This window comes from Lemur catta, chromosome 22, assembly GCF_020740605.2.
Source record: "Lemur catta isolate mLemCat1 chromosome 22, mLemCat1.pri, whole genome shotgun sequence".
In the NCBI taxonomy this organism is placed as follows: domain Eukaryota; kingdom Metazoa; phylum Chordata; class Mammalia; order Primates; family Lemuridae; genus Lemur; species Lemur catta.
Window position 1 is genome coordinate 30,096,143 of NC_059149.1, and position 27,785 is coordinate 30,123,927.

At 44.1% G+C, this 27,785-nt stretch overlaps 1 protein-coding gene across 1 annotated transcript in view; it reads left to right on the plus strand.

Moving 5' to 3' along the window:
• The window catches only part of CSMD1 (CUB and Sushi multiple domains 1), a 1,229,803-nt gene that overhangs the window by 988,903 nt on the left and 213,115 nt on the right, over positions 1-27,785 (plus strand). The window contains exons 12-17 of the mRNA XM_045535313.1: positions 534-646; positions 16,589-16,771; positions 17,946-18,272; positions 19,522-19,716; positions 24,085-24,223; positions 26,465-26,652. Of these exons, the coding sequence (XP_045391269.1) occupies positions 534-646; positions 16,589-16,771; positions 17,946-18,272; positions 19,522-19,716; positions 24,085-24,223; positions 26,465-26,652 (1,145 nt within the window). The remainder of the gene's footprint in view (positions 1-533; positions 647-16,588; positions 16,772-17,945; positions 18,273-19,521; positions 19,717-24,084; positions 24,224-26,464; positions 26,653-27,785) is intronic.

Sequence of the window (27,785 nt, forward strand, 5' to 3'; positions counted from 1 at the left end):
TACCTATAATGCATTTTTATAAGGGATTTTGTGATAAAGGTGCACGATAATTCCAGACTAGACACTCCCAGAATTTAGCGAATGAACCAGTACAGTTTCTCACTGCGGGGCTGCTTTCCCTGGGATGGTGTGATGTTGTGAAGTCACACGGCAACAGGGTGAGTCCCTGTCACACGGACGCACGGTCCCCAGGGTTTCCAGGACTGTCTCTGGGTGAACACTAAGTCCTGCACCCGGGGAAGCCCCTTAGTTCAGGCAAGTGGGACAGTTGGTTGCCCTCGTTTGATTTTTAAAATATAAGATGCCAATTTGCAGTTGTAGAATAGAATGATTGCTGTAAAAATGCCAGTGACATTGAAGTTTAAATATTAAAATAAATTACAAGTGGTTATATAATGGATGCTTTGAAGGAGGGTCTTGCTGGGTATATATATATATGGGTTGGTCGTTTAAGCAGCAAGCCCCTCCTTTGAGGTGAAAGTGAATATATTTGCTGCCCACAGTAAAAGTTTCGGCGTTTCTCTTCCATGCAGACTCACGGGCTCCAGCGTTCCCGACCTCATCGTGAGCATGAGCAACCAGATGTGGCTACATCTGCAGTCAGACGACAGTATCGGCTCACCTGGCTTTAAAGCCGTCTACCAAGGTATGGCTGGAGCACACTTCACAGGGTTGAAAACGCGCATTCTGACAGAGGGTGTATAGACCATTCTGTGTTAGATAAAATAAAATCAAGGCAGAACAGTGCTTATAAACAGGGACCGATTGTTTGCAACTTCCTGAAAGTCTACTTATGTTGTTAACGTTGGAAAGCTTGACTCACCCTGAAACGTGCTCTTACTGTGTCAAAACACACAGCGAGAGTAGGTGTCAGGTGTAAGCCGTGGGACCTGTGCACACCTGTGTATCCTTTGATCATATCCTATTGATTGGTATTTTTAAAAACCTATTATTTATTATGGAAGATTTCAGAATGTGAGCAAACATAGAAAACACAATATAATGAGCCTGAAAAGACGTCCATTTGTAAACACTGCAAGCCAAACACAAATATTTGAAATGAAAGATCTGTGCCTTTCATTGTCTTTGAGCTATTTTACAACTCTGCACATTGTAGAAAATGACTAACGATGCAAATCCTTCCTGACCATTGAAATGCAAATGAAGTTCCTGTTCTTCTTTTCAAAATTCTCTTAATACGCGCTTATCTATAATATATTTCTGAAAGAGATTTTGTGATAAAGGTGCATGGTAATGCTGGACTAGAGAGTCTAAACCTGTTGGGGATGAACCAGTACGATTTCTCATCATAGATCTGCATCCCCTCTGAAGGTGTGATGTTACACAACCCTACAGCAAGAGATGCAATTGATTATTGCTCTGTGGACGTTGACTGCCTTTGAATCTATATGCAGATTCATTTTAGTATCTCTGATTGTATGTGTATTTTCTTTGAATTCTCCTTTGAAGCCGTTTTTAAAAATATCTTACTGGTTCCTTCATTAAATATTGAGATCTTTAAAATATTTATCATGCTAGATTTATATGTGTACAGGTGAAAATGAGAATATTAACCTGCAGTGCTGGAATTTTATTCAGTTTTACTTTATGAATTTGAACGAAGAGACAACATGCTCTCATTTTCCAAGTGTATATTGTAGGAGTAGTTTCAAGAGCTGAAGAAAATGGAACAAGAAGCCAATGAAACAGATAATAAAAAAATATCCACCAACCCCCGAACGATAAGCAGGGGTATGATACTGTCCTGAGTTCCTGTGAGTGAGGAGTCTTGGCACAGTGCACCCCCTCCGTGGGAGCTAGAGGGGTTGCAGTGTGAAGAAGTCCTGTAGTAAAAGGACTCAACCACGAGCGTCCTTATCTACAAAGCATGAAACAGGTTTCTCCTTGCTATACACATGTGCTGTAGTAGGGACTTAATGACTCTTTTAATAAGAAATGCTACAAACAAATTATATTTACATCCCATTCAACGGTGAGGACTAGACTGCAGAGATGATTGCTGAACACTTCCTGGCATTTGGATTTTTGGACCTGACTTTTCACTGAACTTCTACATGACTGTACGGTTATTCAAGAAAGCATGGTAGAGGCACAATATTAATATTTTCCACATGACCTACATTTGCCGCTGCCTTTGGTAGAATTGAAAAGCAGCAGTGAAATGCCAAACCTTCCCAATGGGGCGCGTGGCCGTGAGTTAGTTCCGGCCCTGTGAACACACATGTCGTGGGGTTCGCAGGACGCAGAGGGGAGACCTGAGCCTCATTCCCAAAGCGCGAGTCCTTGACTGCTGACAGATACAGGGAATCGCAGTTACAATGTAAATATTCTTCCGTGTGTCATCTTTCAGTCTGAGAGACCATACCGCATCCATTGCAATTACATGTGACTCTAATCAGTCTCTGCTGACAGTCTCAGCAGACAATGAACGGCCCGTCTTGAGCCGGCAGGAGGGTAGAACGGCCGTCAGCGCCTGTGAGGTTGCCAGTTCAAGGCCAGGGGTTATTTGACAAAAGAATATTCCAGAGGTAAAAAGATGATTAAAATAACAAATATAACCTTTGATGATTTCAAACATTAAGAGACTATATCAAAAGAAGGCAGTCTAGGAATTGGGATTTCTAGGGCACTATATTAAGCTGACAATGAGAGACAAAGTACACAAGTCACTTGAGACTGGGACCCTCAATCTAGTCACGTGAATTAATTCTGAAGCATCTTTGTCACAGAAATACCGTGCAGCTGGCGTCCGTCACAGGGGCTGAGCGTGTGTTCCTCGTGTTCTGTGCGGGTTGCCGTAGCCAGTTACACGTCGGCAGGGGTAGATGAGAGGCAGTGTCCCGTGTAGTGCTGCTGGGTGGCACAACGCGGCCCGTTTGGGGCTGACAGTCTCAATGGCTCCGGAGAAAGCGCCTGAGTTCGGCGTCCACACTGGAAGCAGATTGTCCCCTGCTGATACGTCGCCGAGACATTGGTAAGGAGAGGGAGCGAGGCGTGGTTCAGGCGTCTTCATCTGTAACCGAAGTCTCTGCTTGGGTGACAACTGGGAAAGTCGTGCTCCGTGTGGCACTGACTGTGGGAAAGTACAACGCGGGTCTTTAGAAAGTGAAAATCCAGAATGTTCTAGTTTAAAGTCAATACGGGGTTGAGCGTTCAGTGCCGAGGCCCCGGCAGCCTCGTCGGGAGACGGTTTCCCGTCTGTGTCTCGGCGCTGGGCAGAAATTAAAGCGCCATGAATGATATTTGTGAATTACAAAAGAATTTCTGAAATAATTGAAATCAGAGATGTGCACTTCCAGATTATGTTCTAGGCTGTCTGAGGGAAAGGATCTTCCTCTTTTTTCTGTCCGCACGTCTGTGTTCTGCCCTTGTCACGTGTCACGGGTGTTTGGACGTGATGACGTGCTCTGACAGCTCCACTACCTGGGCTCTCAGACGCAGCAGGATGCGCTTTTCCTTAAAAGCTTTTCCCTTTGTGGTTCTCCGGTTTTCTCACAATCTGTATTATTTTGTGTTCCACGTTCCTGCTTCCTTTAGAAATTTCTGCGATCTCAACAAAACAGAGTCCTTGTTGGAATGACTGAATTGCGTTGGCTTGCACGTGGACGGATTGCGTGGGCCTTGCAGGTTGAAGTTACAGCTGGAGCTGATCCTTCCTCTAACCGCACCCTGTAGTTCTCACCTTCCCACGCGTCCTCCAAGCCAGGAAGGCCCGTTCCTCACGGGCGGTTCCTTATGGCTCAGCGCAAATGTTTTTGTTTTAGACGCAGCTCTGTCACCCATCAGCGTGTGGAGCGGCACTTTTTCTGCTTCTCTAATGGGAAAGAGGAGTGGAGTAGGAAGAAAGTTAGTGCAGTTGGAGATTGAGAATGAGAAAAACAACTGGGGGAGTCAGACTTCCCCAGACTTGGGCAAGAGGGCCCTGGAGTGGGGTACAGGAGGGGTATAAGGTGAGGGGTGCAAGTATAGAAGGAGGGGGTACAAGAGGAGGGGTGTAGAAGGAGGATGGGTATAGAAGGAAGAGGGAGGTGGAAGGAGGGGTGCAGGAGGAGGAAGAGGTGGAAGGAGGGGTGCAGGAGGAGGAAGAGGTGGAAGGAGGGGTGCAGGAGGAGGAAGAGGTGGAAGGAGGGGTGCAGGAGGAGGAAGAGGTGGAAGGAGGGGTGCAGGAGGAGGAAGAGGTAAAAGGAGGGGTGCAGGAGGAGGAAGAGGTGGAAGGAGGGGTGCAGGAGGAGGAAGAGGTGGAAGGAGGGGTGCAGGAGGAGGAAGAGGTGGAAGGAGGGGTGCAGGAGGAAGAAGAGGTGGAAGGAGGGGTGCAGGAGGAGGAAGAGGTGGAAGGAGGGGTGCAGGAGGAGGAGTGAGTGCAGGGGGGTGCAGGGGGGTCAGGAAGCTCCATGGAAGAGCATTAGCCAAGGGACCTGGGCTTGGGTGCCAGCTTTCTTCCCATTTGCTCTGAATTTCCCTGGCCAGTGGGCTCATCTGCAGCGAGTGGTGGGGATGGGTCACCGTGTCACCCGCAGGGCTTCCTCCCAACTCTGGGAAAGACGGAAATAGCAGTTCTGTGAATATTCAGTGTTTATGGGAAGCTGTTTCCAGGAGTGGCTTGTAAGCCAAAGGAGACGTGACTGTCACCTCCGCTGGTAAAATCCCTCCACTGGGGACATTCCCAGGCTGGGGTGGTGAGAGGAGCGCGCAGCAGGGTTTTCGGCACTGCGGGCAGCAGTGCGGGGGGTGCAAAGCGGGAAACCGTGTCAACATCGATGAGCACGAGAGCGTGTGGGGCAGCGTCTCCCAGGTCCTTAAGTGATGTGACGTTCTGGATCCGCCAGAGAACAGGAAAGGTTCATGTGCAACGTGTGTTTGGGGAGGCAGATCTGAGGGTCCCGGCCAGGTGGTGACTGAGGAAGGTCACGATGTCAGTGGGCAAACAGGAAAATGGGGCAGGGAGACACCCATAGTATATAGATATTTTGCTCATTGAGACTGAAAAGTTTTTAAAGCAAAGAAACTGACGTCAGTCTCTCTTAAAGTATTTTTCAGAATAATCCCATTGAATTTCGACTTCCCTGTGAAATTCTCCAGATTTATGCCATTTCAATGCAAACAATTTAAAAATCAGTTTTTCCTCCTTATTTCCAGAAGCAATCTTGAAGTTTAATTGCATTATAAGTGCTTTGAATGCTGCTTTGTGGTGTGCAGACCTTGGGTGACAGAGGCAAGAGCGGATGAGAAGAACGCAGATTTTTACATGATCTTTTCTCATTTCATTTGAAGTAAACTCTTCCACTGATATGCATCTGTTTTCTGTTTACATGTAGTTGTTTGCGTTCGTGGTGATTGGCTCTCACCTTGTTTCTTGCATTTTCTCTTTGCATATGGAGGTTCTTCTTCTGGAATAGAATTATGTCTGCCTGGTCTTTCCACAATTAGTGAGGAGTTGAGAAAGTCATCCACAAAACTGTATCTTCTAAAAATGTGACTGAGGACAAGTTAGCAATGATTCCTGACGTGTCTAAAGCTAATCTCTGTCATGAGTCCCTTTGTTCTCTGCCCAGGAGGACCGGTTGCCGTAGCCACCGAAGGTCCCGTGTGCCCACTGGATGCTCCGTGACTGCGGTTCCCGTGGGAGCTTTCAACCTTGCTTGTCTCGCCCTGGTGGTAGGACATGTGGACTCGCCCCGCTCCCACAAACCTTCACGTCCCTTCCAGCCTTCGTTAATAAAGCCCTCAGCAGCCTTCCCCCTCGTTTGCAGGGAAAACGTCACTTGTTTTATACGGCAGGGACTTCCCGCTCCTCGCCCACGGCCATCTCCATCTGCACCTGCGTCCCTCCCTCCCTGCCATCCCCCCTCAGTCTCGGAAAGATGCATGTCCTGCTCTGCTCTAAGGATGGACGCGGCGTCGATCCTCTTCTCCTGTTCAGATTTGGCTCCGTCGGAAAATACCGACGTGCTTCTCCTGATTTCCGCTGTCTTCACCGTCTGCTCCTGCAGTCTGGGCTCCCTGCACCTCCCACAGACATTAGCAGCATCGTTCTGATTGCTCTCTTGCCCTTAAATCCCATTTTTTAGTTCTGTCTCTGTTGTGAAAATTCTGTGTGTTTCGGATGAGAGAGACTCACCTGTGCCCAGCTGTAGGACGTTCTGGTGACATTGTCAGGACTCTCTGTGGTCCCCTCAGCTCCTCTTTCCCTTCTTGTGGCTTCATGCTCGGGTAGGGTGTCCGTGAGCGACAGAAATAACAGCTCGCACCTTCTCGGAGATTATATTCTGACGGTGCGTGACCTTGGAACGCCAGGAGTGAGGAGACCTTCAGGGGCACCTGCCTCAGACCCAGGAGTGACTCTGCGTGGTCCTGCCGGGGTCACGTCCCTCCATCCGCCACAGGGCCCAGGGACTCCCAGTGACCTGTCCATTCGGGGCTGGAATTCAGACACAGAGTCACATGGACATTGGTCTCCTTCTCCAACAAAGAATAAAAATCTTTAAAAAAGGAGCCAAATGACCGGAGATGTTCGGTGTCTCGTCCTGCAGAAACCTGACCTCCTCTGGCCTCCGTTATAAACATTGTTTCCCTGTTGCTGCTGGCGTTACACTGTCCAAACCCCCTGCGTCACCTGCACCCTGTGTCACCAGTCCCCCTGCGATGCGGATCTCACCCCGAACACTGCTTTTCGCTGCGTCCAAAAACACCTCCTGAAATGGCTTCTGTTTGAGCAAAACCTGAGCCATCCTCTTGGTTTCATTTTCTTTTTGCTTTCTTTTTATCACTTCACTTTCTTTTTCTGAGACTCAACGATTCATCTTCACCGCTAAAATGAATTAGCGTTTTTCTTTCATTAAAATATTTAATTCTATTGAAATGGTGTCAGGGGAAAGAAGGACGCTGCCATCTCCCGTTACCGTGTGTTCGGACGCAGAGTCACTTGGGTTCGTCACTTTTCTTTACCGTTGAGGTTCTTTCATCCTTGTGTCAGTGCCCGTGGTTCTTTGATCATGTCTATTGCTCCTTTGATGTCTCTTAATACCTTCAGTAATGAGGTGCTCAAAATATAACAGCTGACGCCACGCGGTGTTTTAATTTTATTAAGAATTTTCTATCCTCCTGAAAATGAGAAATTTTACCCGTTTTTCTATTCTTTGCATCTTCGACTCCTCTGCTAACAAGTCATTATGTGAAGGCAGACGGCACGCTAATGATTTCCTTTCTTTCCCCGACTCAATTAGCGCTGTATTTCACATGTTCTTGAAGTCAGAAAAAAAAAAAAAAAAAAACTTATTAAGGATACCAGCTAGAATTCAAAACTAACAACTTGAGCACCGTGGAGCGTGTTTATCTTGCCAAGTTCAATCTAACAGAGTCAGAATGGTGGGGAACCCCTGGCCTCGGGGTCCCCAAGTGCAGCCCCTCAGCTGAATCCAAATTTTACGGAACAAATCCTTGTAGTAAAAGGATCCGTAAAATTCGGATTTAGTGAAAAGGCCGCACTCAAGGATCTAGAAGGCCGCATGTTGCCCCCAAAGCTGCAGGTTCCCACCCCCATGTTCCTGTTTCCTTTTCACTCTTCACAAAATTATTTTCCTTTCCTGATTTCTCAGACCGTCCTCCCTTTGCGGACACAGAGGAGCCCTCCTTAGAGCAGTCTGTCCACGCGTGGGGGGGAGGCAGGTCCATTGCATGAGCTTCACCCGCAACCTTGCTTTTAGTCTCTCCTGTGGCCCCGAGCTAATCACCGATTCTCCGACCACCAGTTTCGTTATCGGTGAAGTGGGAAGAATAATAACCGGGCTCTTGTCGGGATAAGTTGTCTAAATAGATGTGGCAGCTTGTTGAGGACAAGAAAAGGATCCTTAGTTTGGAATCTGTGATTGCATTTGCATATTTTGTGAACAGTCTGCATAAATCTGTGACTCACCTGAAGGAGAATTATCTAGAAAGGTAAAGAACACTGATCTTATGACAGCTCGTGCACTACGACTCACTGGTGTTTTCAATTTCTGGCGGTCAGTCTCTCTGCCCAGGACTAACAGCGCCTTAGAAAGTGCGTTGACGATTCTCTCCCTCCTCCTGTTCCTCCTCGCTGTCCCGCCCTGGGGCCTGGGCTTCCTCTCCTGCAGTCAATTCCATTACGACAGACTTTTCAAATTAGTTTTTAGTCCATTTCGACTTTGCTGTTATCTGTCCAGACTGTTCACCTTCTTGTCAAAAATGCAATTATCAGTCCGGCTCTGGGACGGTATTTCCGACTTTCGGTCCCATTCCCTGTCCCTCCGGTGTGCTCAGAACAAGTCTCGCCGCCGCCTCTCCCAGCAACCTGCTTCCGAGTCAAGATGATGGATCTAAATGGCACTTTTCCCGCTTCTGTAACCCGCCCGCTGAATCACACGCCCTCTCCCGAGGATGTAATCCCTCGGTTGCCATTGGGGGTTATTGTTTTGTGTCTGTTGTCAAGGTTTTATCCTCTCTCTACTCACATGGCTTTGTTCTTATTCCTGTGGATTTTATCGAAATAAATCAGAAACCCTCATCTGCCACTTGGGCTTGTTCCCCGCCGTCCTCGCGGGTCCCGATGCATTTCCACCCAGATCACTGCGACTCTGTCCCACGTGGACTCTCTCTCTCCTGCTCTCTGTTTTACGGTCTGTGATGCACAGATTCATCATCTCCCTTTCGTACAGTCTCTGCTCATTAAAAAGAAAAAATATATAAAGCAAATACGTAGGGAAAGCACAGTGCGTATTAGAGCCGCAGAGACTGGGCTCCGCCTGTCCTGGGCTGTGTTTTTAGGGCACCTCCCCTTGCAGTTCGCTCCCCTGAGATCCGTCTGTGCAAGGTGCATCCTCACACCTGCCTCGCGGGCGTGCTGTGAGGATAATGGGCACATGCACATGCATCAGTCTCCAGAATCTATTAATAATACAAACCCAACACGTATTCGTATGCCCACCATAGGGCCCTTAGAAACATCACAGCTTCACGCACTAGTGACAGATTCTCAGACAGGCAGGAGAGAGGGTCCCTCCTCAACCTGTGTGTCAATATCGGTCCCCTGATGGTGATAAAATACTGCAGTCTTGCAAGATGCTACCTTTGGGGGAAACTGGATGAAGGTCACATGACCTTTCTGTATCATTTCTTACAACTGCATGTGAATTTATAATCATCTCAAAATGCAAGTGTTTAGTTGATAAAATAAAATAAAACCCCATAGTAATTCTTTACCAAATCACAGATGGACCTATTAATAAATAGTCACACAATCTCTGCAGCCACCTCTATAACTTTTCTAGCTGGTAAATTCTGCTAATACTTAATTCTTGTTGTCCATAAAGCTCTATTTTAGAAATAGGTATCAATTAGCTGCATCTGCAGCAGCTTTGGTGGTGTATCCTGTTTCCTTTCTACTGTGATTAGAAAGTGAAAACATTTCTGCTATCAACAAATTATAATCACTGTAATCTTCCGTGCTAGGAAGCTAATCCACTCTGAAGGATAAATGACTTTGGTTGAAGATCCAGCCTTTCCCTGGCTGTGTTCGCTGTTACTGGGATTTTTTGGGCAGGGCTCTAGAAGCTGCCAGGACTAATCTTATTTCTCAGCATCCCGTTGGAATAAATGTCTGTTAACTCTCTTTAAAAATTGCAAAGCGCATCTGATTCAGCCCTAGGAGAAGTCAGAAGCACACGGATTGCCAGCGAACGTGTTTCACGGGAAGACACGCTCCACCTTGCCAGAGAAACGTCCTGAGTTGAGACCAGTCCTGATGTAGGGCCGCGTGTCATGAGCCTTTCTGTCACCTGGGATGAGAGTCTCCTCTGGAGCGAGGGAGGGTAACAGACAGGGAAACCTCACATCAAGTGAGCAACAGATAGGATTTTTGTGAGTTTTCCCCTTGAACAGTATTATGATAAATTCACACAATAGCATTTGATTTCTTTCCCTCCCTACCAGGAAGATCAAGCAAAGAAAATGACTTTGCCCTTCAGTCTTTGAAGTTTTTTGATGCCTGACAACCACAGCCAGTGATAAAAATTAAGCTCCGCACGTTAAATGAGCAGTGAGCCGGCTTTCCGGGCCGGCTTAGGTCCCTCTCTGCTTCTGGCATGTTTTTTTTTTTTTTTTTTTTTTTTCCTCTCTGTATTTAGCCTCACGTTATTTTTGGAAGAGCAATACATAGAGTGGCTCAGAAAATAATAACTAGCATTACCTTAAAGTTTTCCTCTCTACTTATCGCCCCAATCCTAACGTATTAGCATATTGGCAAAATTCTGCAGCCACTGACATTTCTTTAGAGAAGAGAAGAAAGAGGAAAGAAATGCCTTTTTTAGGCTTTACTCCTATAAATGCTTATTGTTGACGTATTGAAATGCTGCCTTTTACTCACAAACCATTTCTAAGGTGTCATGTGTACGACACCTTACAAAGACTCACGTTTTTGTTGTTCAGAAAAATATGTAAACATAATGTTAGCATAGCGTTTGTTATCAGTAATAAAACATACATACGATTTAGAAAAGACAGATATAAAAGGAAATGGAAAAAACATACATTTAAAACCACTAAACATTAGATTTAATTTAGATAATCGATTTTATAAATATTCATTGAGTATCTGTTTTGTGCCAGGCATGGTTTTGAGGGCTCGGATGTAGAAATGACAGCTGGGCTAAGGACCAGCACTCGCAGATTTTATATTCCCATCAGGAAGGTGGGCAGTAATGCTGCTGATAATAACAACACCTAACCTATTTCATTGCTTCTAAGGCGTGGATTTTTTTCACATTTTAGTATCTGTGATGCGGGATGTCTTGTACGATAACATTGATATGAGAGACTCATACCACATTTTAATTTTCTTTTTCAGTATTGCATGAAATAATTATGCATCTTATAATTGATGGTCTCTTAGGCTTGATGTTCTCCTAGGTAGAGAGAAGTTCAATGAAGAAAAACACAGGGGCTTGTTCAGAGGGCCAGAGCGTGGTGGGGGATGTGCTTCCGGATAGAGTCGCACGCAGAGCACCTGTCCTGCAGGGGCAGCAGGTGGGGATGAGTCTGTGCACACCTGGGGAGTGTCCCCCAGGGAGCATCTGCAAATGCCAAGTCCCAAGGCAAGACCTCACTGCTGCTGTCCGGAACTGTCCGCTCAAGAGCACATGCTCACCATGGTATCCGCTCTTTTCCAAAATTTATTGTTCTTTCTTTGTCTTCCTTTTTTTTATTTTTCACAACTGAGTTTCTTTGGTAGTAAAACTTTTAATTAAAATCCTTTAACAGACAATTAGAAGAATTACAGATGTGCACATATCTTTGGAAAGATTCTTTCAACAAACATTTTCTGAAAACTGAGTGGAAAAACAATTTCTGGAAATTTTTGGTTCTTCTTTCAAGTTTCGCTTACATCTCATTTTCCCCACTCCATCAACAAACCGAAAATTATTTATGGAGCATTTACCAGGTCCCAGAATTGTTGTATGCCGTGGGGAATGCCGAACAGCTGACCGTGAGCCCAGTCCCACAGGGAATCACAGCCCTGGCAAGGAGAGACTCAGGGATGCCTAAAATGAGTGAAACAAAGGCTCAAAGAAAACACACTAGGGAGGGCGGGAGTGGCTGGCAGTTTTATCGATCACGTGTTACTGTGAAGACTGGATTGGATACAGATGATAGAAGCTATTCTAAGAAACATGTAGAACCTATAATTCAGAAATCTGGGGCTTTTTATCTTGGGGACTTAGGGCAGAGGATGTTAAATATTATCCTGAGTGGACTGATATTGCTAGAGTCTGCAAAATTGTTACTTTCATACTGAGAACTCTTCTGGTCTTTGTTTTGTGTAAATAAAACCATACTAAAGATTTTGGTTGGGTAGAGAACAGCGTTTCTATTTCCTTAATAATAACCTGGGCTTGTATGTATTAATTCTAGCTGCATCTGAATATACCTTTATCTCTGCCCATTGTATATGTGGCCCCTCTGGAACTGGGGGCTCCGGGGACCCTCCCCATGCGATATCCAGCCATTTCCTTCAGAGATTCATCAGTTAAGCCTGGGGACAGTCTCTAAAGACCAGCCTTTATGTTTTTTATGACTATGCATTTTCCTCTAGAGTTGGCTTTCTAATGCTTTGCATTATGAGTTTAATAAAAAAAGTTTCCTACCAACAATATCATAAAATCTTAAAAGTATAATTTTTATTTTCCCACACTGAACATAAGCTTATAACAGGCCAAATACAGTTTTATTGTTTTCAATTATTATAATAAAATGGCCACCACAGTAAAAACTTGCACAGGTTTTAGTGTCTTTTTAATAATGCACAACACAGAAAGAAACTATAAATAGGCAGAATTAGTCTCTGTAATGTAATATAAAATCTGATTATTAGCTAACTGGACAAGAAGAAACTAGAGATTTCATTGATTATTCTCAATCATGGGAAGCATTTTACTTATCAAATTTTTTATATTTCTCTGTAAAGATATAACATCTTTAGATGTTTATAAAAAAATCTTTTTAATCGGCATGCATAATGCTGAAAGTAATAGGATGTTCAAAATCTCAATACTCTACAACCTGTGCCAAGAAGAATTCACTGAAAAGATGACAAAGGTATTGAGACCTAAAATTCTAGACTTTGGCTAGCTTTCAACCAGAAAAATAGGTGCACGTTAAAGACAAACTGTATCTTTTTAAAAAATAAACTGTTCTTTAAAGTTTAATCCGTTTTAAATTGACAGAAAAGTTGCCAAGATGGTAGAGAATTTCTGCCCACTGTGCGCCCAGCTTCCCAGGGTGCCTGTGGCCCAGCTCTGAGTCATTGTCACCTGGAGGTCACACTGTGTTCAGATTTCCATCGCCCTTTGGGTTGGGGTCTCTCTCCATCCCAGGTTCCCACCCAGCATCCACGTTACAATCAGTCACCTTGGCTCCATTGGCCCCTGGATATCATGCCTGTTTTGCAGCCTTTCCTTGACTCAGTGACCTGGACAGCTTTGAGGGGGGCGGGGTGACTGTCTCTCTGCTAGTGTCTGCCTGATGTTTTTCTCCTGACCAGACCAGGGTTCTAGGATTTTTGAGGAATACCATAGCGTGGTTACTTGGCCATGGATGCCTTGGGTCCGTATCTGCTGATCAGGACCTTCATCCTTCATGTTCCGTTATTCACTTTGGAAACGACAACGCAGTTGGTTCTGTTGTAAAGTTTGCAGTGAATATGAACTTGAGTGCAAACCAGGAGCATCTGGTCGGTGCAGACTGTAAGCCTAACAGGATGGCTGTGAAGGTGGCCAGCTCGGCACCTGGAAAGGCATCACTTGCAGGCAACAAGTCGAGGTTCCTGCTGACGTGAGGACTGTGGGACATCTGGCTGGCGTCCCCAGGAAGCTGAGACCTGAATGAGGTTTATCAGTGGAGTCTCAGCACAAAACAGCTGCAACAGTTGCAAGTCACTAAATGCGTGCATACTTTGCGTATAGTATAAATGAAAGTAAATTTATAGTAAGATGATTTTTCGTAACGAATTTCTACTAATCCTGGAAAATAAAATTGCGTTGTACGTACCTTTCGTTAATTCCGAGGCGCTTTCCATTACTAATTTGGCTCTCATGTTCATTTTCTGTGTCTTTGGAAAAAATTCCATAATATTGGCAAAGACAAGAGCGTATTCTTTAAAGGGACTCGTTCTTGCTTCTCATTCCCTGATATAATTTGACATTTATTGTGGGGTCCTGCACATCTGGTTACCAACTAGGGGATTCACCGAAGATGTCCAGGGACTTGGATGCCTGTTCGCCTTGCTGTGATGCACAGCGGGGGCATCTGGAGCCCGTATCCCCTCGTGCCGGCCCGTGGCAGACCCGACCTCTGGAGCTGAAGCACAGGGAGGACATTGTTGGATCGGAACCTTCAGCTCAGAGTCATCACGTCACTAGGTCAGCAGGAAAATCAGGGAATTCGGCCAAGTAAAGGTGGCCCCGGGATGGCCACGGCTCAGTGCCTTGCATAAAATCATGGTTTTCACAGTAAGTCCTCTCTGGGGCCCAGTCCCTCAGCTTTCTGGGCAGCAACACAAACGAACTTCCGAATTCCAACAGCACTCCTAAATAATTTGGACGGTGCTAAAAATGAGTTTGAAAACAGATGCCTTCATAGTCTCTGGGAGGCCACTAGAGATGAGGAGCGGAAGGAGCTCATCGCTGTGGTTACGTATAGCCCGACTTCGCAGGATCCGGAATCTCCCAACGGGGTAACGGTGGGAAAAGAAAAACGTGGCAGATGTGATTCCGGACATGTCTTAGCTTTGGACTATGCCTTTAAAAGCATCTCGTTTTTGTTGTGGTCAAGCAGAGCATATCTGTGCAAAAAGCAAATACAATATTTTATGCAACAGATCTTGCCCCGCACACCACAATTAAGCGGATTACACATAATTTTAGTGTGCGCGGGCCACAGTCATAGCAACCCGCTGTTTGCTGGGGTCATGTGATCGATTGTGACGGACGAGGAAGCAGCCACAGGAGGCTTCACTTCTCTCCCCGATTGTGCCGTGTCCAGACGGTTTTCAGTGACGCGGGAAACATGCAGTGTCCACGCGGCGTGGAAGTGTTCTGACGCCGTCTCCACAGGACGGGGCCGGTGGATTGATGTTCATCTGCTGCAGTCTTGTTTTCCAGAGATGATGAAAGGAAAGCTATTATTTTAGAGATTTCTGAGTCAAAGCCCAGAAGAAATGGGAAGTAATCTCAGAGCAATTGCAACGTGGACACTTGACAAGAAACTGTTGCTTTTACGCACTGTCCTTTCAGCCGGGAAATGGAAGCAGGCTCCGATCGGGGCCGTTTTCATCCATGTGCGAGCACTCACCACACGTGGGAATTACGGTTCTTTTAAAGCTGAATTTAGAATAGAAATAATAGTCAAGTCGCATGTGAGGAAAAAATTAGACACACAAAGTACGCCACATTGCCTTTTGTAAGAACAAGCATAGAAGCTGTGTGAATATCTTACTTAGGCTATAAAAGGTTTGGTTTGATGTTATGGAGGAAAAAACCTTTAGATCTCTAAAATCTAAACGTTTTCAATTGTTTTGAAGAAATATTTCCTGAATAGCTACAGCAATGTGGCTTCTGCAGAAGTTAATTAATTGCAATCCCGTGACAACCCGGGGAAAACTTAAAGGTACAGCCTATCTAGGGAACATCATAAAATATACCCATTTTGTGGTAACTTAAAAAAATCTAAATGAACTCTTGATGGAGACAAAGACTGCAGCCACCTAGTGTATTTCACGTGTCCAACAGAGATTTTACAACTCTGCGTAGGATAAATTTGGTAAGACAAGCACCTCAACGAGGGAGGACACTGTGGTTTGCCATTTGTTGGTGGCCAAGTAGTTAGTACTCCACGGTGTACATACACCACATTTTATTAATCCACTTGTGCATCGATGGGCACTTGGGTCGATCCCACATCTTTGTGACTGAGAATCGGAGACAGATCTTTTACATCTGCGGTCGGGTGGGGCCAGGTCTCATCCAGAAGCCCCGCGATGCCTTCATCCTTCATCCGGTCTCGGCACAGACAGGAAGCCCAGCAGGCGGCCTCACCTTTCCAAGCCACGGCTGCCCTGTGTCCCTTGCGCCCTGGGTGGGCTGGTGTCTGTTTCTCAAAAGGGATGGCTTCCGTCTTCCCCCCGGGCACTTACATAGCCTCCTCCTCCACCCATCTGTCTGCCCCCTCCACACCCCTTTGTGTTGCTTTAAATTACCCATCATTGTTTGAATCACATTCATTTTTGATTTTTTAAGATTTTCTTCCATAGACTGTAAGGCCCATGAGTGCAAGAACTTTGCCTTGTTCACCCACTGACCCCACGACCTCAAAGAGGACCCGACACAAAGAGGCTCTCAAAAAATACTTTTTGGATGAATAAATAAATAACCTAGTCAATACATCGTGTGTAGTTAACATTTGAGACAGAGCAAAGTCTAGAATACAGTTTGGGTGTTGTGTGCAAATTTTATTACAATCACGTTTTAATGAAAAGAAGTTTGATGCTGTATTTTTTCTTTTCATCTATAGAACAAACTGATTTATTTTGTTTCATAAATGAGTTTTAACATTCATGTAAGGGAAATAATATCAGATAGACTATATTGATTTACATATTCAGTAGGGAATCTTATTTGTATTATTTATAGTAAAAAACACATAGATTAGAAACAAAACTGGTATTTACATTGTAGTAGTAGCAATTGCAGGTAAAAGGCCAGAAGTGCCAAAAAGGATGCATCTGTTAATTGCAACATTTGTGTTGTAAGTGTATCCATGTAGCCATGCGTATCTCTTAAAGGACACAATTAAATTTCTTTCTCTAGAGTTGAAATTGCATTTTTTTTTCCTGCTTTTGTAATTAAATGTTAGATGAACGGAGTATCCTTTTGGAACTATGTGCAAACGTGATGTTTAGAGCAGCCGAAAGAAGCCACTTGTTCATTTTCTAAACCGTGGACTTAAACATATCCGTGGTGTATTTTTTTTAATGGTTCGTTGTTTCTACGATTTTCAGAAATTGAAAAGGGAGGATGTGGGGATCCGGGCGTCCCCGCCTACGGGAAGCGGACGGGCAGCAGCTTTCTCCACGGGGACACGCTCACCTTTGAGTGCCAGGCGGCCTTCGAGTTGGTGGGGGAGAGGGTCATCACCTGCCAGCAGAACAACCAGTGGTCTGGCAACAAGCCCAGCTGTGTCTGTGAGTACCCGCCTGTCCTGCCTCCTGTCCTGCACCTGCCTCACAGGGGGGAGAGGGAAACACAGGAGCGTCCATGTGGGGAGGGCGCTGGGAAGAGCCGGGCCACGCTGTCTCTACCAGGAGCTGCAGGGCCCTGCGAGACACGAACCATCCTGTGTTCCTCACCTCATTAAAATTTATTCACACCTGCCAGATACAATGTAGCTGCATATTTTCAACTGGAAAGGCCATAACACGTACCTTTATTTCCGTCCGAAGCTCACGACGGTGTGTACAGTATTAGACACCAGCACAGCAGTGCAGTGTTTTCATGACGTAATGACAGACACTGAAGCACGAGTCGCCTGCCTGTACAAGCAGGGGCAGTGGGGTCAGTTTGGAATCCAGTGGAAGAGCTTCCTGCTTCCTTATAAGTATAGTATTTTACACGTAGAACAGACATCAGAGCTGATTTTGAAGGGGTATTCTGTATTTGTAAATAAACATAGCCATGGCTGGAAAATGCATATGAAATTATGTGGAATAGTAATAAAACCACACCCCATCAATAAATCCAACAGTTGCTCCCTCCAAAAAAGAATACACACACACACACACACACACACACGATTTTTAAGTGTATATCCTTAAAATTAAATTTTCCAAGAGATTTTTATGTTACCCAAGTAGAACAGGGTCTGACTTTTCCAGATTTATTTATTTATTAATCTTCACCCTGTAACTAATACAAACTTTAAATAACTTGAAAATGCACTTAAAGGAAAATATAAAATGTAAATTGAAAAGTTATCACACAAGAGCAGACTGAATGGTTTCCCGGACACAGACATACACCTCTTCATATTAATATTTGCTCTTCCCAAGGCAGAAAGTTGTAACTAGAAATCACAATACTTGGCACTTGTTCTCAGCGAACTTGAAAGGATCGTTTCGGAACCAAGCCTGTGCTTGATTATGTGTGGGTGCTGGTTGTGCTCTGTAAGATAATGAAATATTCTACCTACACTTTGGGGAAAGAGAAAACGTTATGGTCCAGAATTATTAATTTTAACAGAGTTGGATCATCGTAGCTATTTGCAGGTATGTGTTGCCCGGCCAAGTTCTTAGCAACCAGTTTGGGGCGGCAGTTCTTTGGATATGTGCAAAACTGTCTGAAAATATCATGTCTCCACAGTTTCATGTTTCTTCAACTTCACGGCGGCATCCGGGATTATTCTGTCACCCAATTACCCCGAGGAATACGGCAACAACATGAACTGTGTGTGGCTGATTATATCTGAGCCAGGAAGTAGAATTCACCTCATCTTTAATGACTTTGATGTGGAGCCTCAGTTTGACTTTCTTGCGGTCAAAGACGATGGGATTTCTGAGATAACCGTCCTTGGGACTTTTTCTGGCAATGAAGTGCCTTCCCAGCTGGCCAGCAGCGGGCACGTCGTGCGCCTGGAATTTCAGTCCGACCACTCCACCACCGGCAGAGGGTTCAACATCACCTACACCAGTAAGTGCCTGCAGGAGCACCGTGCCCAGCTACCAGCTGATACCGCAGATGTTTTATTATCATTATTAAAATGAAAGTGGCAAAATTATACAGCATTATCCTGATAACCAAAAAAAAAAAATCACTGTATTTAGATTACTGTCTTGGTCACTCGTATAGTAAGGGGCTGGATCTCTCACTTCTCTCTCTCTGGTTTTCTATCCATCCGTCCATCCATCCACCCATCCATCCAACAGTCCATCCACCCATCCATCCAACAGTCCATCCACCCATCCATCCAACAATCCATCCACCCTATCCATCCAACAATCCATCCACCCATCCATCCTTCCATCCATCCACCCATCCATCCAACAGTCCATCCTTCCTTCCATCCATCCAACAATCCATCCACCCATGCATCCAACAATCCATCCTTCCTTCCGTCCTCCCTTCCATCTTTCCATCCATCCAACAATCTGTCCCTCCATCTATCCTTCCATTCTTCCATCCATCCAACAATCCATCACCCACCCTCACACCCACCCACCTGCCCATGCATCCTCCATGTGACAAATAGTGTAGTATGAAGGACTGAGTCATTTCAGGTGAGGAATCCGGAATTAGAACATCAGCTCCTGTGTGTAGTTAGTGAATTCTGATGACAGCTAACGACTTCTTGCTTCAGGTCTGTCATTTGCAAAACAGATTTTATGTAAGAACATTTACCTAAATGCATTGTAGAGGGAATAAAGTGAGATAATAGGGTTAATATGAATAGCATTTGCTGACTGCTTCCTTCTCTTAGGACCTGTACCTAGAATTTGACAGGAATTATTTCATTTAGTGTCACAGAATTCTGGTGTAGAGACCTATTCCTCACTGTGTCAATAAAGACAGCTGGGCTCAGGTCATGGGAGCTATCTGCCCATGTCAGATAATAGGTGGAAAAGTTGAGATTCTAACCCAGGTGTATCCTGAACCCAAACACTTTCCACCACCTGCTCCATCCCTTTTCTCCTTCTCCAAGTGCATATGAGCGGTGGTTGTATCTAAATGATAGTTGCATCTGTTTATCCAGGTGCTCTCTCTGTCTCTTTCTCAGTAGATACCAATATCCTATTTATTTGATGTATTTATCTACAAATGATATAACTGAAATTTTTGAGACAATAATTGCTTTGTAAGTATGTTCTGTTTTCTTCTTTTTCAATACATATAATTGATATTCAAGTATTTTTATTCTGTTTTTTTTTTTTTTTCTTTTCAGCGTTTGGTCAAAACGAGTGCCACGATCCCGGCATCCCTATAAACGGCCGGCGTTTTGGTGACAGGTTTCTACTGGGGAGCTCGGTCTCTTTCCACTGTGACGACGGCTTTGTCAAGACCCAGGGCTCCGAGTCCATCACCTGCATCCTGCAGGATGGGAACGTGGTCTGGAGCTCCGCGGTGCCCCGCTGCGAAGGTACGGTCCCCGCAGCGCTGGGTGTTCTCTGACGTCACGCACCTGTCACTGACAGGGTCAGGTTGGGTGCCCCCCCCCCCCCAGCAAAGCACCACACACAGTAAACAACACCGTAGACAGCAGAAACGCACAGTCGCAGCTCTGGAGGCTGGAGTCTGAGATCGAGTGTCGCAGGGTGGGCTCCTTCAGAGGGCTCGGAGGGCGGCTACGTCCCAGACCTGTCCTCTAGCTGTGGCGGTTGCTGGCGCTCTTTGGCATCTGCGGTCTGCAGAAGAATCACCCTAGTCTCTGCCTCCTATTCATATGCCATTCTCTGTGTCTGCCTCTGTGCCTAAATCCCCCTTTCTATAAGGACACGATCTCGTTGGTGTAGGGTCCCTCTGTTCCAGTGAGACCTTATCCTAACTGGCTACATCTGCAGTGACCCTTTCAGATAGTCACAGTCGGGGTGCTGAGGATGGGGACACAGCGTATGACTGTCGGGTGGACGGGCACACAATTCACCCCCTAGCAATGCGGTTTAGTTAACTGTTTTCTTGTTCTTTTTGTAGCTGACGTAAATACTAACTAATTTTTTTCTTGATATTTCTGTTCTGGTTACTAATCTAATGAAACCAGAGGGAAAAAAATTAAGGAGAAATGTTTTGCCTGTAATTATTACTCATTTTGAAAATGCTTACTTAGAGTATATACTCACGTTTCCTGTCAGAGTAGTTCAGGTGCAATGATCTAAGAAAATCTTTTTTTTTTTTTTTAACTTACCTCTAGTAAATATCAAAGAAACACAAATTTAAAAACAAAAGTAAAATACCATTTGTGTATATGATTGTCAAAGATTTCAACATGTTAATAAGATACATTATTGACGAGGTTCTGGAAAAACCGGTATTTCGTGGTCATGCTATTGAGGATTTAAAATCACAGCATAACGGTGAAAACTTATAATAAGAGTCAGAAATGTTTTTGCCTTTTGAGCCATCAGTTATATTTCTGGATCAATATCATAAGGAAATATTCAAGCACCTATGTAAAGATGTTCGTTGAAGATCAATTTTTGCAGGACTATTGATAACAATGAAGAGTTGCAAACATCTAAACTTCAAACAGCAGAGGAGTTGGTAGATAAATCATGATGTATTTGTGCACAAGATCACAGGCACCGTTAGCAAAGATCGTAGGAGCACAGAGACCCATAAATCCTTATTATGTGAAAGATCAGATGATACCAACACATGTGTAGCAATATACTATTTTTGAAAACATATAAATATATACGTATCTCCTGATAATTAAACTGGAAAGAAAACTGCACACAAAAATGTTAATCATAGTTATGGGTATTTTCTCCCCTCTTGGTTTATTTTTGTGTTGCTAGTGTTGCTAGTTGTCTTCAGTCAACATACATTTATTTTTAATAAATAAATAGAAAAATATGTGTCAAATGTAACCTACAGTTGAGGATCACTGTCCTGTCCAGAAGGACGTGGCATAACATCACCAAACCCGGCATCTCTAGGTAGTCTGAGCAGAGCCTGCACCCACACGTGGCGGGATTGGGATTCCACTCCTCGGTGACAAGTGACAACCAGCAGCCTGGCAGGGGGGTCACGTCTCCCCACGGCCCTGCCCCCGCCCCACCTGTTCAGTTACTCGCCACGGAGGGAGGAGAAGTTTCTAATTAGGTCCTATTCATTTTCTGTCTGGTGAGGCTCAAAAAGGTGTTGTAGTTTTCACTTTCATAAATTTTTAAAATGATTTTGTGGACTGTGAGTTGCACCCGTGGGTGGAAAATTGATCCACTGAAGGGTGAGAAAACAATGGTAGGTTTTTCATTTTTATCTATTTTCATCGCATATCTTAAATGTATAGTTTTTATGTTTCACATTTTAGAAGATGTTAATAAATGGATGGGTTTTTATCCTTTACAAATAAGTAAATAGACACACATGGGGAGCTCAGACGCCTCACACTAATCAGTAACGGTACATAGTCATGTCTGCAAACACTGCTCTGGCCGGGCACCAGGCTGTTGACTTGGAAGCATGAATAATAACGGGAGGAAGTTTAAAGTGAGCAGTTTACTTTATTTGGCCTCTTCATCTTCTGGCTGCAAGTCTAGCTGCCCCATGCCCTTGGCCACGTTGGGCTGCTGCAGATGTCACAAGCTGCAGGGGGAGTGTCCCCCTCAGCACAGGGCACTGATGTGGGGGGTGAGGAGCCCAACGTCACACCAAGGGGGAGTAGCACCTGGAACGTGAGCAGGTGATGCGTCCGTGCTCAGGAACAGAAGTGAAAGCAAAACCCAGCTGTAGGTTGTTAACAAAGAAAACCCTCAACAGAAAGGAATCGTTTGTGGGGAAAGATTTGGAAGGTTTACCTGTGCCTAGAAACCCAATCACTGTGTGCGGATGAGTCTCGGAGAAGCCAGGTCCTGCCGGATAAATGAAAAATAAACTGACTTTCAGAAGCAGACAGATCTAGTAGGGAAAAAATCACCTGGCAATGAAAAAGTGGGTAATACAAACCACAAAACCTGATTTGAGGAATGCAGAGAGAACCTCACCTTCCTCATAGAATGCTCATTTTATTGTTTTTCTCAAAGATTTGTGTTAAAAATTAATTCCATAATTAACCATAAAGTGAACCTTAGCAAATTAAAATAAGTATAGGCCACACATTCTATAATAGTCCAATTAAAATGTAAGTGTATAATAAAAATAGAACCACAAGCGAATCTCTATAAATCGAAAAGTTCACCATAATTATATATTAAGGAGAAACTCAAGCCTTAAGTCCTACACTTTTTGGAAACCACAAGAAACACTAAAAAATGATGTGATACAGCCAAACTGGTGCTTTTAGGAAAATACCTATCTTGAAGGCTTCCAGTATAGAACAAAAAAAGATCAAAAATAAAAGAATTTAATACTAAGATTGAAAAGTCAGAAAAAATGAAAATAAATTAGGATACGATGTTAATAAAAAATCAAACGTTGGAAACAATTGAAAGCAAGAGTGAGTTCTTTGTTAACACCAGTAAAATAGACAACCGCTATATGATTCTGATAACAGAAACTAAGAGCTAAGAAAGAAGAAAGTCACAGATACTTGGGAACATAAAAGAGAAATGACCTTTATTACAAAAATAATATAATGTTACATAGAGACTGGAAGTCTCACAATAAAGAATTTTTTTTATAAAAGTATGCTACTTATTTATTCTGGCAGAATTTACTCAATGCCAGGTAGATCTTGGGTATAAATCATGTAGCCTCTGGGCAAAAGATTTCTAATTGTTCTGCCTCTAACTGGGTCACATTCCTCAGCACAGCTAGGTGACATCGCTAAAAACACCAGTTATTATGGGGGAAAATAACTGCACATGAATCCTCAACCCCAGGACAACAAATTGTAAAGCCTGTGGGAAATCGGTGATTTTCTAGCAAAATATAAAATGCCAAAAGTGGCCCAAATAGAAAGATGAAGTATCATAGAAAATAATTCGAAAAAAGATTAAGGATTGAACATTGAAAAGGCACAAGTACCGTAGACTTGCATGAGTGAGTTCTCTACCTTTCACATACAGGGAATTTCAGTGTTGTGAACACTAGCGCACAGTGGGAAAGCTGAAGTTCCTTCCTCTGCAACATTTCATAAATCTAATATTAACGTAACCCAAATCAGGAAATTATATTAAATCAAAAGCTATAGAAAAAAAACGTATGTATGTCATCAGGAAGGGTTTATTTTAGAAATACAGTATCAGGACATTGACTGCTGTAATTTAAATCATCAAAAAATGAAAGGAGATTCTGCATTCTAAAGACCTCACTGGTGTAGTTGCTTTTCTGCCATCAGCTGTGTGAATGTGAACGTGTGTCTCTGAGCGCCTGGATGTGTAGCGTGTGTGAGAAATAAATCTTTCCTGTTAAAGACAGTAAAATTGTAGAGCTGTTTACGACCACAGCATAACCAAATCTAAGCTAATAACATCAAACTTGAGATCATCGTTTCATATTTCAGTGTTAATCTTGTTCATCTACAACATAAAGATTAAAATGTCTATTTCACCAGGATAAAGTAATACAAATTCTAATGTACACTGTAAACTATAAACTGAGATTGATAAGAAAATAATTAATAGTAATGTGTGACAATTTAGGCACAATGCAAGACATGTAAAAACACAAAATAAAAAAAAATCAAAGGGATCTTTCGGTTTTGTGTTTATGTGGGAAGTTTTTGCTTTAAAACTTGAAAACGTCAGAGCCACGAGTACAGAGGCAGGCGCTTGCTTTTGTCGAGATGCTGTTTGTCGTGTCTCTCTGCATTTAACCCGACCTAATGGACCTTGTGCATCTCTTTCAGCCCCATGCGGCGGACACCTGACAGCTTCCAGCGGAGTCATTTTGCCTCCTGGGTGGCCGGGATATTATAAGGATTCTCTAAACTGTGAATGGATAATTGAAGCAAAACCAGGCCACTCTATTAAAATAACTTTTGATAGGTAAGAAAAAAAAGAAACAAAACCCTTTTTTTCTTTCTTCATTTGGACCTAACGACCTGTGTCTGCTTCCTGTATTTAGTAAATGGGCCTTAAAACTTAAAAAGATGACAGATCTTTAAGGGCTCCCCCAAAGGAACTCACTTAACCAGAAATAGGTGTCAAACCTTGACAGGTTTTGTTCTTCTTCCCCGTTATCCTCCAACACCAAAGTTAAGTCGCGGGTCTGCGGGCTGCTGGGGGAGGTGCCTGCCCGGGTGGACCGTTGCCCAGGTCTGACGCCGGAGTCGGACCCTGGGTTCGGGGCTTTCACTGGAACAAATGCTCATGGTATTTGCACGTGGAAGCAGCTTTGGGTCGCTTTGGTCCCCAGGAGCGTCCGTGGCAGCAGGGAAACACCTTCCCCGCTGTGCTGATGGCTGTTGGTAAACACGGGGCAGCGTAAGGTGGCTTAGTTGCCAACGCGGGGGTACAGCAGATTAATTACCTCTCAATTAGCTGCGAGGGATGTCATCAGGGATACTTTTTGGCTTAGCTGTTTGATAATGCATTTGATGACCTAAAAAACTAAGCGTTTGGTTTGAATTCTGCATGATAAAATGTTTTCCATTTGTCGCAACGTTGAAATCAAACTTAGGTTTAAGAACTAAAAACATTTTTGCCATGAACCATGTGCTCATCAAGCTAAGGAAACATCTTTATTAATGTTTCCAGGTTAATGTCTGAATAACGCTGGACTTTCTCTAACAATGACCTTCTTCTGGACTAGATTGCAGTCTGGGCTTTAATATTTAGAATATTATAGGGTCCCAACGTAGGTGAACACCATTACTGAACAATGAAGAACCTGCAGGTGTTTCTGTTCCCGAAGCCGTCCTGGAAACCTTCCACCCGTTGGGATGTGACCTTTGCCGGTCCTTGCTGTCACTCAAGCAAGGGGACATGAATATTTCTGTGTGAATAGAACAAATGAGATTCCTTTCCTGAAATCCAGATTCCTTGAATTTGTACTCAAACAACTGGGAAATGGCAGAGTCTAGAGAAAGTTCTAGAATAGTGGAACACAAAGCTGGCACTCTCCCATCCCAATCACACCCGCCTGCAGCCTTATTCTGGTCTAGCTACATGACGTACAAGTTGCTTGAATTCCTCTCTGTAGAAGAACAGGTTTCAGGGCCCGACCTAGCTAGTTGCAAGAATATCTAATTGTGCATTTGCACTCAGAGCAGTGGACGTGATTCAATGACGAACAGAGCGGAGCGGTTTGGTTTCAGCATCCCTTTTTGTTGCTACGTGCCGGGACATTCAGATAGCTTCCTCTCCCCCAGCCGTCTTCCTCTTCGTCAGCACTGTCCAGCCCAGAGCGCGGGGGATAATGGCCTGGGCTCCAAGCGGCGGAGTGAGTCAGAGGCTTACGAGGCTTCCGCTGCTCCCTGAGAGCACAGTCAGACACTTGGAAACCAGGTTAGCTCTTGGAGGGCGAGATGGGCCCATTTAGAAAATTATCTCACGCCCGGAATGGCGCCTTCATTGCACCGGAGGGCACCCAAGTGGCTGCAACTTTATATAAATATAATCTCAGGCCAGATTCTCTGGAAGCATAAGAAAAGTTAGGCGCTTTTCGGAAGCTGCTCTAACTTTTTCAAGTCGTTAAAGTATCGTTTGGTTCCTGAAGTAGCAATATGCTCGGTGTTATTTATTCTAGTGCCCTGAAAGAGTTAACGTAATTTTTTAAAAAAGCACAGGATTTTCTCTTTTCATGAAAGGTATTTAAAGTACTGCCCTGTATTTTGAATTAACTTCCTCCTTTAAAAGACAATTTCCGATCAGTACACCCCGTTTAGGATGTCCGTAATCATATTAAGTAGAGAATGACGAAAAATAGTTTGAAAATGTATACGAGTAGATTTTTTTGCTAATTGAGGATTATTTATTGTTTAAAAACACTAATCTAGTTCACGGTATTTTTGTTTTAAGCTGAATAACGGCCCCTTTAGTATCTATGGTGTTACAAGACAGGGTATTAGGGAAGAGGAAGGGCCATAGGGCATGCCGTTTCTTCCAGGAAAAACATACTAATCTTACATATTATATCCCCCCCAACTTTAAAGTATGTATAACTTTAAATACCTTATTTGTATTGATATAAATGGGTTTTTAATTAGTGAATGAAGATGTCCTGAGTGGGTCTGCGAGCTGACGAGGCTCTGGGTATCTTTTCTGACCTGACACGCGTGTTTGCAGATTCCAGACGGAAGTCAACTACGACACTCTGGAGGTCCGGGACGGGCCAGCCGGCTCGTCCCCGCTGATCGGGGAGTACCACGGCACACAGGCCCCCCAGTTCCTGATCAGCACCGGGAACTTCATGTACCTGCTCTTCACCACGGACAACAGCCGCTCCAGCGTGGGCTTCCTCATCCACTACGAGAGTAAGTTGGCCGATGCATCTGCCACCCAGGCCACCGCCGCACACACAGAGAATTTAAGATCTGTGTCACTGTTTTTCTTTTATTTCAAAATAGTAAGGGGGAACAAGTGTTTTTGATTCCATGGATCGCTCTTTTAAGGCTCGAGTCACAGCTGTAAGCGTGTCTGTCACCCTAATAGTGCTCATCATACCCATTAGGGAGGTTTTCTGCCCTCCCCTCTCCCCCCGCCCCTGCCCCTGCCTGATTTCCACTGAGTTTTACCCCCCTCTGTGCACATGTGGGCTCATCGGTTAGATCTAATTTAATAGCGAGGACATGTGGTGTTTGTTTTCCACTCCTTAGATAATTCGCTTAGGAGGATGGTCTCCAGTTCCATCCAAGTTGTTGCACAAGGCATAATTTATCCTTTTTTTCACTGAGTGGTACTCCATGGCATACATACACCACATTGTGTTAATCTGCTCATGAATTGATGGGCACTTGGGTTGATTCCACATTTTTGCAGTTGTGAATTATGTTGCAATAAACGTTCGAGTGCAGATGTTGTTTTGATAAAATGACTTCTTTTCATTTGGGTAGATACCCAGTAGGTGGGATTGCTGGATTGAATGGTAGGTCTGCTTTGAGTTCTTTGAGGAATCTCCATACTGTTTTCCATAGAGGTTGTGCTAATCTGCAGTCTCACCAGCAGTGTGTAAGCTTTCCTCTCTCTCTCTGCTTCCACACCGGCATCTGTTATTTTTGGACTTTTTAATAATAAGCCATTCAAAATGGGGTAAGGTGGTATCTCATTGTGGTTTTAATTTGCATTTCCCTGATGATTAGTGATGTTGAACATTTTTTCATATGTTCACATTTCTCTATCTTCTTTTGAAAAGCTTCTGTTCATGCATTTTTCCCACTTTTGACGGGGTTGTTTGTCTTTTTCGTGCTGATTTGGTTGTTATTTGTAGATTCTGGATATCAGCCCTTTATCAGATGTGCAGTTTGTGAATATTTTCTCCCGTTCTGTAGGCTGTCTGTCTGCTCTTACATTCCAGCACGCAGTTCCCTGAGCTGGTTTGATGATCCCATCTGACTCTGACAAAACCACACTACACACCTGTGAGAACTTGCTCATAAGGGAACATCTT